Genomic DNA, 12,717 nt, shown 5'->3' with positions numbered 1-12,717 from the left:
TCAGCCCATTCTCTGAGGGGCATTTAAATTTCTTAAATTCTGTTCTCATTTGCAGGCCTGCTTTTTACATTCATTTAAAAGATCCATTTTGGGTCCATGTGACTATTCAAGTGTCAAAACTTGAAAACTCAAGTGTCAGGCCAGAAGAGGAAGACCTTTTGTCATGCATCTCACTTTGCCATCTAACAGAAGATGTCAAATTCAAATTGCAGCCTCAGTCTGCAAACGTCTCAGCACAATGCAGGACCTTCTTCTGATAGCACTCCGGGTCCACTGGCCAGGATTCGCGCTCCGCGCCCCCATTGGCTGAAGGTCCCGTCAATCAACGCCCCATCTTGTGTGCCATTGATGGATTTAAACTTGGGCCCGCCCACTCTCCCCTGCTCGGCTTCACGACCGGGCTGGCTGCCGATTGGCCAAGGCGCCGCTCCTCGTGGGCCCTCCAGGAGCGCGGAGCCCGCTGGGAACCCAGCTCAGGCGCGAGGCCCCTAGCGAGCCCCTCCCGCTGGAACCCCTCCCCTCTTCTCCCAGAGACCCCGCCCGCCTCCCCGACCGACTGGTCCCTGAAACGGTGGTGGCGGCCGTTTGTGGTCGTTGGTCCCCGGGTTTTTGGACCAACATTAGAAGACCCGAAGGGGTGAGGAGGGCAAGGTGGGGGCGGCGGGGGCCCCTGGCAAATGCTGGTAAGGGCTGCAGCCCAGGCTCCGGGCCGCTCACATCGCTGTAGCAAGAGCGGGGAAAGCCCTGCGCCGCCGTGTCGGGTCGCCCCGTCGGGCAACGGAAGGGCGAGCGTTGGAGCTGAGGGTTCGAGGCCCGGCGGGCGTCTTGGGGGCAGACAAGCCTCCCCGAGTCCTCCCCTCGCGTGGGCGGTGCAGGCCGTCGGGGTCCTGCCCTGTCTCCGCCTTCTTTCCGCTCCCCCTTCCCCTCGCTGCCTTCCGGCCCTTCCCACCTGCCGCCCTCCATCTTCTTCCCGCCGCCGTCGAGCGTCGTCTGCTCCCCCCTCCCCCCGTGCTGTGCGGCCGATGTGGGGCCCGCGCGTCCTCGCCAGGGGCCTGGGGGCCGCTCCCGGGCCGTCCCGTCTGCTGGGTGAGACTTAGCGGGGAGCCGGGGGCGGCCTCGACCCCCATGTTGGGACCCTCCCCGGTGCCCCTGCTCCCTGTCCGCTGCTTGGGGGGGGGGGGGGCTGGGTGCGGGGAGCGCGGACGGCCACATGCGGCGCCGCCATCCAGCTGCTGCTTGTTTGTTTGTTGGGGGGCGGTGGATACTGGAAATGCCCTCCCGCCTGGAGCCAGGGTCCCTGCAGGACTTCGCGGCCGCGCTGTGCTGTGAACTCGGGGTCCGCGCCCCGCGCCCGTGGGCACCTGTCGCCTCCGGGGCGAATGCACGTGGCGGCTTTATGGCGAGTCCCAGTGGGGGCAAGAGGAACCAGTTTTAGTCAGTCAGTAATAATACTTATTATTCAGCGCTTGGTTTTTCTTACAGATCTATCCCGCTGGGTACCTTTGAGACTTAAGAACCAGGGAGCAGGCTACAGTTATGTCTATAAAGAGGCTTCACTTCTCACCCTCCCCCCCCCCAAAAAAAAAAAGACTTTTCTTGCGGCCTTAGACATTTATTATTTTTTTTTTAATGGGGAAAAATGTTTTCATACCCAGTATTGGGGCAGTTGGGTAGCTGAGCTCCTCTTCTGCAGGCTTCCAGAGGAAAAGCTGCTTGTGGCGCTCACGGTGGCCGGCTTTACGCTTTTCTTAAATAAAATTTAAAAAGATTGGTTTGCGACCACGTGCAGCTGTAGCTGTAAAGATGGCTGTGGGCGGTGCAGCAGTGGCTGTGTTAGCGGGTTCGTGGTGGTGCTCAGGAAGCGTGTTTGTTCAGTTCTGATGAAAGAGAGAGAGAGAGGGAAAGAGAAAGAGTGAAGATGAGAAAGAACTTGATCACTGTCGCCAGAGATTACACAATACACCGACTGTGAGCTTGTGTGTCGCTCGGTGGGAATTATTTGCAAGAAAAATGGAACCAATTTGTGGACTGAAATGACGCCTCGGGTTTTTTGACTGGTGTTGCTTTTTTGTAGTCAGGAGGCTTAGGCCGGGTGTGTAAGGCGGGTTTGTAATTAGAAACCAAGTAAATTCTGTCTAGTCTTGGATATTAGTGCTGGGTATTGTTTCCCGTTATATTTTGCAGACCGATGGGTAGTGAAGTAAGAAAATCAGGGAAGAAATATCTATTTTTGAATTGCATTTCAAATGACATTATGGAATTATTTAAGAAAGATTATATGCACAGATTTTGGTTCCATTGTACATAGCTATTTTAAATTAAAGCATATTTTGCTTTTATGTGTAGAGTGGTATTTGTGAATTTTATTAATAACATTTTTAGTAGTTCAGTTGTATCTAATATTTCAAAAATTTATTGCAGTTATTCCTTTGAATAGTTTAACTTAACGTCTAAATTTGTCCATGACAGTATAGCTGGTTGTAAGAGTTGTAATAAAACTTTTTTTTCAAAGATTTTATTTATTAATGAGAAAGTTAGGAGAAAGAGAAATAACTAGACATCACTCTGGTACATATGCTGCTGGAGATTGAACTCAGGACATCATGCTTGAAAGTCTAATACTTTATTTATTACCAGAGCACTGCTCAGCTCTGGTTTATGGTGGTGCAGGGGATTGAACCTGGGACGTTGGAGTCTCAGGCATGAGAATCTCTTTGCATAACCATTATGCTATCTACCCCTGCCCTGTAATAATACTTTTTATACACTACAGATTTAACTTCTGGAAATAAAAATATATGCTTAGTTGTCTAATTAAAAATTTAAGATTGGGAGTCGGGTGGTAGCGCAACGGGTTAAGCGCACATGGCTAAAAGCGCAAGGACTGGCATAAGGATCCTGGTTTGAGCCCCCAGCTCCCCATCTGCAAGGGAGTCACTTCACAGGTGGTGAAGCAGGTCTGCAGGTGTCTATCTTTCTCTCCTGCCTTTCTGTCTTTCCCATCTCTCTCCATTTCTCTCTGTCCTTTCGAACAACAACGACATTAACAACAATAATAGCTATAACAATGAAAAACAAGGGCAACAAAAAGAGAAAATAAATAAATATTAAAAAAAATTAAGATGCAATTGAATTAATCGTTTATACTGAAACAGTTTTAGGTTTGCAGTCATGCAGCTTGGATTAAATTATTCTAATTATCCAGTCAGGATAATGTGACAACAGAAAGTGACAAGTGAGGCCATGTCGTCTGTTGATGACTTGCCCTATTGACGTGGCAACCATCATGACCTTATTGTATTTTACTCAGTAACAGTTGAGCAAATCAGGAATTTAGTGGCCTGTAATTTAAAGGATGTCAAAGAATACTAATTTGTTTTTTCCCCTCAGCTGCGGCTTATGGTGGTGCTGGGGACTGAACATGAAACTTCAGAGCCTGTGGCTCTAGAGTTCTCTTTGCATAACCATTATGCTATCTTGCCCGCAGGAGGTTTCAAGTTAAGTAGCTTGAGTGTAGCAGACAATATTTTTAGATAAAAAATTAATTTTTATTCATATTTTGACACAACTGTACTTGCAGTTTTAAACATTTTCTATTTTGAAAGAGTACAAATTTGAGTTTTTATTTTTTTTAATTAATGTGCTTAAAATCAGTGAGGATATAGTTGGCATTTCAAGCTAAGGGCTTGATTGCTAGTTGAGTACCTGTTCTGTGCTGTTTTGACCTTCTGCTATATAGTTGACTGTTTTTTTCCTTTAAAGACATTTTTTAAAAGTTATCTAAGATTGTAGAATTACAGGGTATAGTTGCACACTCCGCCCATCACCAATATTTTGTATCCCCATCTCCAGTAGTTTTTCTTAATTGTACATTAGGTATGTGATTTTCTTTTTTTTCTTTTTTTTTTTTTTTTTTTGCCTCCAGGGTTATTCCTGGGGCTCAGTGCCTGCACCATGAATCCACTGCTTCTGGAGGCCATTTTTCCCCTCTTTGTTGCCCTTGTTGTAGCCTTGTTATAGTTGTTGATGTTGTTTGTTGTTGGATAGGACAGAGAAATGCAGAGAGGAGGGAAAGACAGGGGGAGAGAGGGACAGACACCTGCAGACCTGCTTCATTGCTTGTGAAGCGACTCCCCTGCAGGTGGGGAGCCAGGGACTCGAACCTGGGTCCTTACACCAGCCGTTGCGCTTTGTGCCAGGTGTGCTTAACCTGCTGCGCTACCGCTCGACCCCACAACTATTGACACTTTTAATTTCTTGCAACCCAAAGTCGTATTTCATAGATTCTTGACTCTCCCTGGCCTCCATTTAAAACTGTTTTAAAACTTTTGTCTTAGGAACTGCAGCCATGAATGAAGAAAATATAGATGGAACAAATGGAGGCAGCAAAGTTCGAACTGGTACTCAGAATGAAGCTGCACTGCTTGCTCTGATGGAGAAGACTGGTTACAGCATGGTTCAAGAGAACGGGCAGAGGAAGTTTGGTGGTCCTCCTCCAGGTGTGGATTTGTCTATATTCTTTGAAACTGAATCACTTAATGTAATCATTAAGTGTATTGACCACAGGTATCCCAGGCACTAGCTTTCTTCTTGTAACTGCATTAAAAATGTAGGGATCGTCTTTACTATTTTTAGGGGAAAAGAGGTAGGTTATATGTGCTGTGCGTGTCTTTGTAACTACTTGTACCTTAATTTTAATTTTGCCACCAGGGTTTGCTCTGGGATTTGATGTCTGCACGACTCTACCATTCCTAGTGCCTTTCCCCTTTCATTCTTGCCACTTTTATAGTAAGAAAACCGAGTGTGAGAGACAAGAGGGAGAGAGAGAGAGACAGAGAAGAAACCCCACAGCACTGCTTTACCACTTATGCATGAATCTTCTCCCTGTAGGCTGGGTCCTAGGGCTGGAAATGTCTTCTCCTTAAGTTGTTTTCAGTCTGGCTTGTTTAAGAACCAGAAGAGAGAAGAAGTCAGGGGCATGGGAATATCTGGGTGTTAGAGCACAAGGACTTCCACGCTTGAAGCTCCAGACACCCCAGGTTCATTTCTTGGCATACCAGATGCCACGCTGAGTGGTGCTTTGGTCTCTGCTCCTCCCTCACACACACACACACACACACACATATATAAATAAATCTTAAAGAAATCAGGATTGGGGGGAGTCAGGCGGTAGCACAGCGGGATAAGCTCACATGTCACAAAGCGCAAGTAAGGACTGGAGTAAGGATCCCAGTTTGAGCCCCCAGCTCCCCACCTGCAGTGGGAGGGGTCACTTCACAAGCGGTGAAGCAGGTCTGCAGGTGTCTATCTTTCTCTCCTCCTCTCTGTCTTCTCCATCTCTCCCCATTTCTCTCTGTCCTATCCAACAAATAGTGACATCATTAACTGCAACAACAATAAACCAAAAAGGGCAACAAAAGGAAATAAATAAATAAATAAATATTAAAAACAGAAATCAGGATTGGGTCTGTAGGAGCAGTGGTTCTTCAATTAGTAAAGAGAAAGTTGCTTTGGAAACTTTTTTAAAAAGTATTTTTATTTATCATTGGATAGAGACAGAAATTGATGGGGAGGGAGAGATAGAGAGGGAGAGTCAGAGAGACACCTGCAGCCCTGCTTCACCACCCGCAAAGCTTTCCTCCTGCAGGTGGGAACCACGGGCTTGAACCTGGATCCTTCAGCACTGTGATGTGAGCACTTTACCAGGTGCACCAACACCTGGCAGGTTTGGGGAACTTTTGAAAGAACATTGAGTGATGGAGTGGGAGTGGTATTTACACTAGAAGATCAGATACAAATAGGAAGATGGACTTAATGTTTTGCATCTTGCCTTTCTACTAATCATAAGTTTAATTTCTTTGTTTTAAGTCCTCTAGTTTATAATCTTGCCACATTTAAAGTAAATATTAGGGGGCTATTATGCACATGTTACGAAGTGCAAGGACCCAGGTTCAAGCCTCTGGTCCCCACCTGCAGGGGGTAAGTCTCACAAGTGGTGAAGCAGTGCTGCAGGTGTCTCTGTCTCTCCCTCTCTGTCTCCCTCTTCCTCCTCGAGTTCTTTCTCTATCCAATAAATACAGCAAATGAAAAAGTAAAACTTAGAGCTTTGTCTATGTCAACAGTTGCTTTGCCAATGACTTTCCTCTTCTTTAAAGTCACCCTGACTGTACAGACCTTTGTGCTGCATATTGTTCTGAAGGATAAAGCACTTAACTTTGTCTTCCTCATAAAGCCTCGACTTAATTCTCATGAACTCAGATTTACCTGACTAGCAAAATATATTGTACTACTGGGACTTTGTTTTTCTTACAGTCTTAATCACTTTTTAAAAAAATTTTATTTATTTATCTTCCCTTTTGTTGCCCTTGTCTTTTTTTTTTATTATTGTTGTTGTAGTTGATGTCGTCGCCGTTGTTGGATAGGACAGAGAGAAATGGAGAGAGGAGGGGAAGACAGAGAGGAGGAGAGACAGACAGACACCTGCAGATCTGCTTCACCGCCTGTGAAGTGACTCCCCTGCAGGTGGGGAGCCGGGGGCTCGAACCGGGATCCTCATGCCGGTCCTTGCGCTTAGTGCCACCTGCGCTTAACCCGCTGCGCTACCACCCGGCTCCCTCTTAATCACTTCTTATCTCATTTATTAAACAAAAGCTTCAGGGTAGAGGAATTTTTTTCATTATGTTCACCATTATATTCCCAACACCCTGGCCAGTGTATGTATGATACATAGAAGGCTCAGATCACAGTAAATTTGTAGGATAAGTAATAAATATAAATATCTTATAGAATTAATTAGTTAATTTATGTCTTTCAGGTTGGGAAGGTCCACCTCCACCTAGAGGCTGTGAGGTTTTCGTAGGAAAAATCCCTCGTGACATGTACGAAGATGAGTTAGTTCCTGTATTTGAAAGAGCTGGGAAGATATATGAATTTCGACTTATGATGGAATTTAGTGGTGAAAATCGAGGTTATGCTTTTGTGATGTACACTACAAAAGAGGAAGCCCAGTTAGCCATCCGAATTCTTAATAATTATGAAATTCGACCTGGGAAGTTTATTGGTGTATGTGTAAGTTTGGATAACTGCAGATTATTTATTGGAGCGATTCCCAAGGAAAAGAAGAAAGAAGAAATTTTGGATGAGATGAAGAAAGTGACGGAAGGAGTTGTGGATGTCATTGTTTATCCAAGTGCTACTGATAAGACCAAAAATCGTGGTTTTGCATTTGTTGAATATGAATCTCACAGAGCTGCTGCTATGGCGAGAAGAAAATTAATTCCAGGTAAATTGATTCTTGTGAAGGTTACTTTTCCATACTAAAGCAGGACAGGAAAAATAATGGTGCTACTTAGGCTGGTGTTATAAGAATATTGAATGGGGTAGATGGCACAGTGGCCATACAAAGGGACTGTCATGTGTGAGACTCCACAAAGTCCTGGTTTCATTCCCCTGCACCACCATAAGCCAGAGCTGAGCAGTGCTCTGGTGTTGAGAGAGAGACACTGAGACTTAAAAATATTTCATGCTCTTGAGGAATAATGATTTGAGTTCAGAAAAATTAGTGCTGAAGAGAAGTTGATCCTATAAAGTGAGTCATTATTTGTAATGATTTACTGTAGACATTTTTTCCTGTCTGATGTAAGTCTAAGGGATATCACCTAATTCTCTTGATTGCTAATTCTTTTTTTATATTTATTTATTTTCCTTTTTGTTTCCCTTGTTTTTTTTTATTATTGTTGTAGTTATTGATGATGATGTTGTTGGATAAGACAGAGAAATGGAGAGATGAGGGGAAGATAGAGATGGGGAGAGAAAGACAGACACCTGCAGACCTGTTTCACCGCTTATGAAGCGACTCCCCTGCAGGTGGGGAGCTGGCGTCTTGAACCTGGATCCTTAGTAGGTCCTTGAGCTTAGCGCCACCTGTGCATAACCCACTGCGCTACCGCCTGACTCCCAATTGCCAGTTCTTATCCTTAAAAATCTTTGAAGTGTATTCCATTTATCTCCCCCACCCTCTTTCTGTGTATGGATCCAGGGCCTTGCATGTGCATGATTTTATGGTTCCAAGGTTCTTTTTTTTTTTTTTTCCCCAGTCAGAGAAAAGGAGATGGGGAAGGAGACACAGAGGCACTAGGGCTTTCCCTGGTACTGTGGTACTCCTCTGGGGTTTATGTCTGGATTTTACTTGCGTGGCAAAGTATGCAGTCTGCCTGATAAGCCTTCTCTCTGACCCGTTGACTATTAAAAAAGATTGTTCCATAAATTCTGACTAGACTTGCTTTACTAAAAATTTTCAGGTGAGTAGTGAACTTAATTTTATTGCTTAATCATGTATATTGACTTGGATTTAAATTTCTGCTTTTTGGAAGTGTGGTTTAATTGAGTAGTTTTCAACTTTCACTTGTTTTAAATTGTGTTCAAATTAGTTTACTTTTTCTTTTTACAGGGACATTTCAGCTATGGGGTCATACCATTCAAGTAGATTGGGCTGACCCAGAAAAAGAGGTTGATGAGGAAACCATGCAGAGAGTGAAAGTTCTCTATGTGAGAAATTTAATGATCTCAACAACAGAGGAAACAATTAAGTCGGAATTCAATAAATTTAAACCTGGCGCAGTGGAGCGAGTGAAGAAACTGAGAGATTATGCGTTTGTGCACTTTTTCAACCGAGAAGATGCAGTGGCCGCCATGTCTGTGATGAACGGAAGGTGCATTGATGGAGCTGGCATCGAGGTGACCCTGGCAAAGCCGGTCAACAAAGAAAACACCTGGAGGCAGCACCTGAATGGTCAGATCAGCCCCAATCCTGAAAACCTCATTGTGTTTGCTAACAAAGAAGAGAGCCACCCCAAAACTCTAGGCAAGCCACCAACTCTCCCAGCTCGGCTCAATGGTCAGCATAGTCCAAGCCCCCCTGAAATGGAGAGGTGCACATATCCGTTCTTTCCCGGCACAAAGCTTACTCCCATTAGTATGTATTCTTTAAAAGCCAATCATTTCAACTCGGCTGTCATGCATTTGGATTACTACTGCAACAAAAATAATTGGGCTCCACCAGAATATTACTTATATTCTACAACAAGCCAAGATGGGAAAGTACTTTTGGTATATAAGATAGTTATTCCTGCGATCGCAAATGGATCCCAGAGTTACTTCATGCCAGACAAGCTGTGTACTACCATAGAAGATGCAAAGGAGCTAGCGGCCCAGTTCACGTTACTTCATTTGGGTAAGTTCAGAATCACTTTACATAATAATAGGATGTGCACTCAGGAAAAATCATGATAGACCCAGACTATTGGCGGTGAATAACATGAATTTGACATCAGCTTTATGAATAGATGGTAAATTTTGTTGAGACTTTATACCTTAGGAAGTATCATCAAGCAAATCGAGTACACAGATTTTAGGAAGACTTTGTCCTATATTTAAAAACATTACTTAGGGGAACTTTGGTTTTTCTTTAGAGTTCATGATTATTTCATTAATTATTTAATAAATCTTCATCTGAAATTCAAATTTCTATTTAAGTTAGAGTATTTATTTATTTATTTATTTTTAAAAATATTTATTTTATTTATTTATTCCCTTTTGTTATTCTTGTTGTTTTATTGTTGTAGTTATTGTTGTTGTCGTCGTTGTTGGATAGGACAGAGAGAAATGGAGAAAGGGGAAGACAGAGAGGAGGAGAGAAAGATAGACACCTGCAGACCTGCTTCACCGCCTGTGAAGCGACTCCCCTGCAGGTGGGGAGCCGGGGTTCGAACCGGAATCCTTATGCTGGTCTTTGTGCTTTGTGCCACCTGCGCTTAACCCGCTGCGCTGCAGCCCGACTCCCAGAGTATTTTTTTTTTTTAACTTAAACCCGCTCCTGAGAGTTTCTGCTTTTTGTGAAGTCTGTACAGTATTCGTTTGTTTGAACAGATTTGTGAGTGGGTAAAACCTGAGGCATTTTGGATGGGTCATGTGTAGACACAGCCTTATGTTCACCAATCTGGAAATTTTTACTATTACTCATGAAAGACAAAAGGATCATTGAGAGATGTTTATATTCTGTCCTTTAAGAAAGACATTGGGACATGTGCTAATTAAATATTTGGTATTGGAATGAGAACATTTAAAAGCTACTGGTGTTTTACTGTCTCTTGCTTTAAAAAAAATTTTATTTCTTTATTATTGGATAGAGGCCGAGAGAAATTCAGAGGGGAGAGGGAGATAGAGAGGGGGAAAGAGACAGACACCTGCACCCCTGTTTCACCACCACTCATGAAACTTGCCCCCCTGCAGGTGGGGACCAGGGACTTGATCCTGGGTCCTTGTGCACTGTAATGTGAGCTCTTAACCAGGTGCGCCAACATCTGGCCCCCTCTTGCTTTTTGCTATTATGTTAAGCTTTCTTCTCTTCTGTTTGTCCCATCGTTTAATGCAGCTATTGGCTTCATTGGTGATTTTTTTCATACCCACTGTAGTAATGCATTAGAAGATGGTGGTTTTTTGAGAATTAATAAGGAAAAGTCTCCCACTAAGGATGATAATTGCTTCTTCACTAGAATAGGCAAAACTCTTGACTTCAACTTGGTCTGTTGCATGGTGGCAGATCCATAGGACTAAAGTCTAAATTCAAAATTGATAGTCTCAGATATTTTTAGGCATCGGAAAGGAAAAAGCATTATCTATAGGGAGAGGACTTTTATATATTGTGGGGATTTGCATATTCATCAGCTCCTGCTATGATATGTGAATATATTTTTTTGGAAATTCTGATTTGGAGAAATTGCTACAATTTTAGTACCGAAGATGGGGCTCCCTTCAAAGAAACTTTTAAAAGTGTGCTCAGTTTTTTTTTTTTTTTTTTAGTTCCACATGGATATGTGACATTGTCTGGTATTTCTGTTTCTCTTTTTGGCTCCTCTGTAAGTTAGTAAATTGTTATCTATGATTTCCAGAATATTTTTTTTCATTTTTCCTTTAATACTGAAAGAGAAATATTGGGATAGCAAAGAATAAAATTGGATCAAAATTAGCCCCAATTTGGAGCGGAATATAAGCGGCTGAACAAGATTTGCTGAACAAGACTTTCCCAGATACTTGCCCCGATGTACTGTAGTTATCCCACACTATTTTATTTCTGTTTCTGCTCATTTCCATTGCAGATTTAGAATGAATTTATTTTTTTAAAAATATTTTTCCCCAAAATTTTTATTTATTCCCTTTGGTTGTCCTTGTTTTATTGTTATAGTTATTATTGTTATTGGTGTCATTGTTGTTGGATAGGACAGAGAGAAATGGAGAGAGGAGGGGAAGACAGAGAAGGGGAGAGAAACTTAGACACCTGCAGACCTGCTTCACTGCCTGCGAAGTGGCTCAAACCTGGATACTTACAGGCCTTGCTTCGTAGAGCCATGTGCGCTTAACCCACTACGCTACTGCCTGACTCCCAGGGTCAATTTCTTTGTTTATTGGAGCTGGTTCCTTGTACATCTGTGATTTTGCTGCTTTTGGTTCACTTTTTCATTCATTGGATGTTTGAAGGCTGTTGTGTTCTTAGAGGTGTGGGAGGGGTTGACATGTTATTAACGGCCTGTTAAGTAAAAACTTAACATGACTTAGGTCTGAGTATTTCTGAGATTGTGAGCATTTCATGAAATCTCAAATTGCTTGGTTTTTTTTTTTAAGCATTATTGTCCATTCTTAGCTTGATGATCTTGCCTACTATGCATATATGATATATATAAATGAATATATATTCATTTACCTTTTTACTTAAGAGCTCTTTAAGAATGTATTTTTAGGGAGTCGGGCAGTAGCGCAGCGGGTTAAGCGCAGGTGGCACAAAGCATAAGGACTGGTGTCAGGATCATGGTTCGAGTCCCCGGCTCCCCTACCTGCAGGGGAGTCGCTTCACAGCTGGTGAAGCAGGTCTGCAGGTGTCCATGTTTCGCTCCTTTCTCTGTCTTCCCCTCCTCTCTCCATTTCTCTCTGTCCTAGCCAACACAACTACATCAATAACTACAACAATAAAAAAAGAACAAGGGCAGCGAAAGGGAATAAATAAATAAATAAACATTTAAAAAAAGAATGCATTTTTAATACCTTATTTGGTGTTATCACATCCATTTTTCAAGTTTTAAAGAATGAAAAAAAGGGTGAAAATATTTTTTCTTGTTAAATCACCATCATTGCTGTTAAGAGGAAAACAGACACTTGTTAGAAGGAGTAACAGGTCCTCACATGAATACTAGATGTTAGAGAGTTTACTTTCCATTACCACATGTTAGAATCCTCCACATTCTTGGTTTGCAGTATTTAAAGTTAGTTTTTCAGACATTTTGATCCTTTGTGGGGAGGGGGTTCCAATTAAAGTTTCTATGTGTAATGGTGATGCAAGTAATAGCTTTAAAAAGGGTGGGGAAACTGTCATAAGCCAGCTTGTGCTGGTTTAACTACCTGTGATTTGATTTCATCTGGTTTATGTCACGAAAGACATGAGTCATAAGTCATGTCTAGGTCAGGAAAGATGAGGCTTAATTAAAGAACAAGTGTTTCCTGAATGTCTCTTATGTACTAGTTGTACTTTCCTAGGTATTTGGGGGCTAGAGAGATATAAAAGAATGTGCTTTTAAGGAATTCAGTCTATTGAAGGAGGTTGAGATGTAAACTGCCTTAGACTATGTTGTAAAGGAATGTCATATTTCTTAGATCAGGTTGTAAAAT

At 42.7% G+C, this 12,717-nt stretch overlaps 1 protein-coding gene across 3 annotated transcripts in view; it reads left to right on the top strand.

Moving 5' to 3' along the window:
• Window positions 1-576: 576 nt before the first annotated feature.
• The window catches only part of RBM46 (RNA binding motif protein 46), a 36,034-nt gene continuing 23,893 nt past the window's right edge, over window positions 577-12,717 (top strand). For all 3 annotated transcript variants that reach the window (XM_060179190.1, XM_060179192.1, XM_060179191.1), the window contains exons 1-4: window positions 577-637; window positions 4,338-4,499; window positions 6,815-7,282; window positions 8,450-9,232. In XM_060179190.1, the coding sequence (XP_060035173.1) occupies window positions 4,349-4,499; window positions 6,815-7,282; window positions 8,450-9,232 (1,402 nt within the window). In that variant the 5' untranslated portion in view covers window positions 577-637; window positions 4,338-4,348. The remainder of the gene's footprint in view (window positions 638-4,337; window positions 4,500-6,814; window positions 7,283-8,449; window positions 9,233-12,717) is intronic.

The sequence above is a fragment of the Erinaceus europaeus genome, chromosome 19 (genome assembly GCF_950295315.1).
Source record: "Erinaceus europaeus chromosome 19, mEriEur2.1, whole genome shotgun sequence".
Taxonomy (NCBI): Eukaryota; Metazoa; Chordata; class Mammalia; order Eulipotyphla; family Erinaceidae; genus Erinaceus; species Erinaceus europaeus.
The sequence above is the reverse complement of the archived record's forward strand: the minus strand, read 5'-3'. Positions and strand labels throughout refer to the sequence as shown.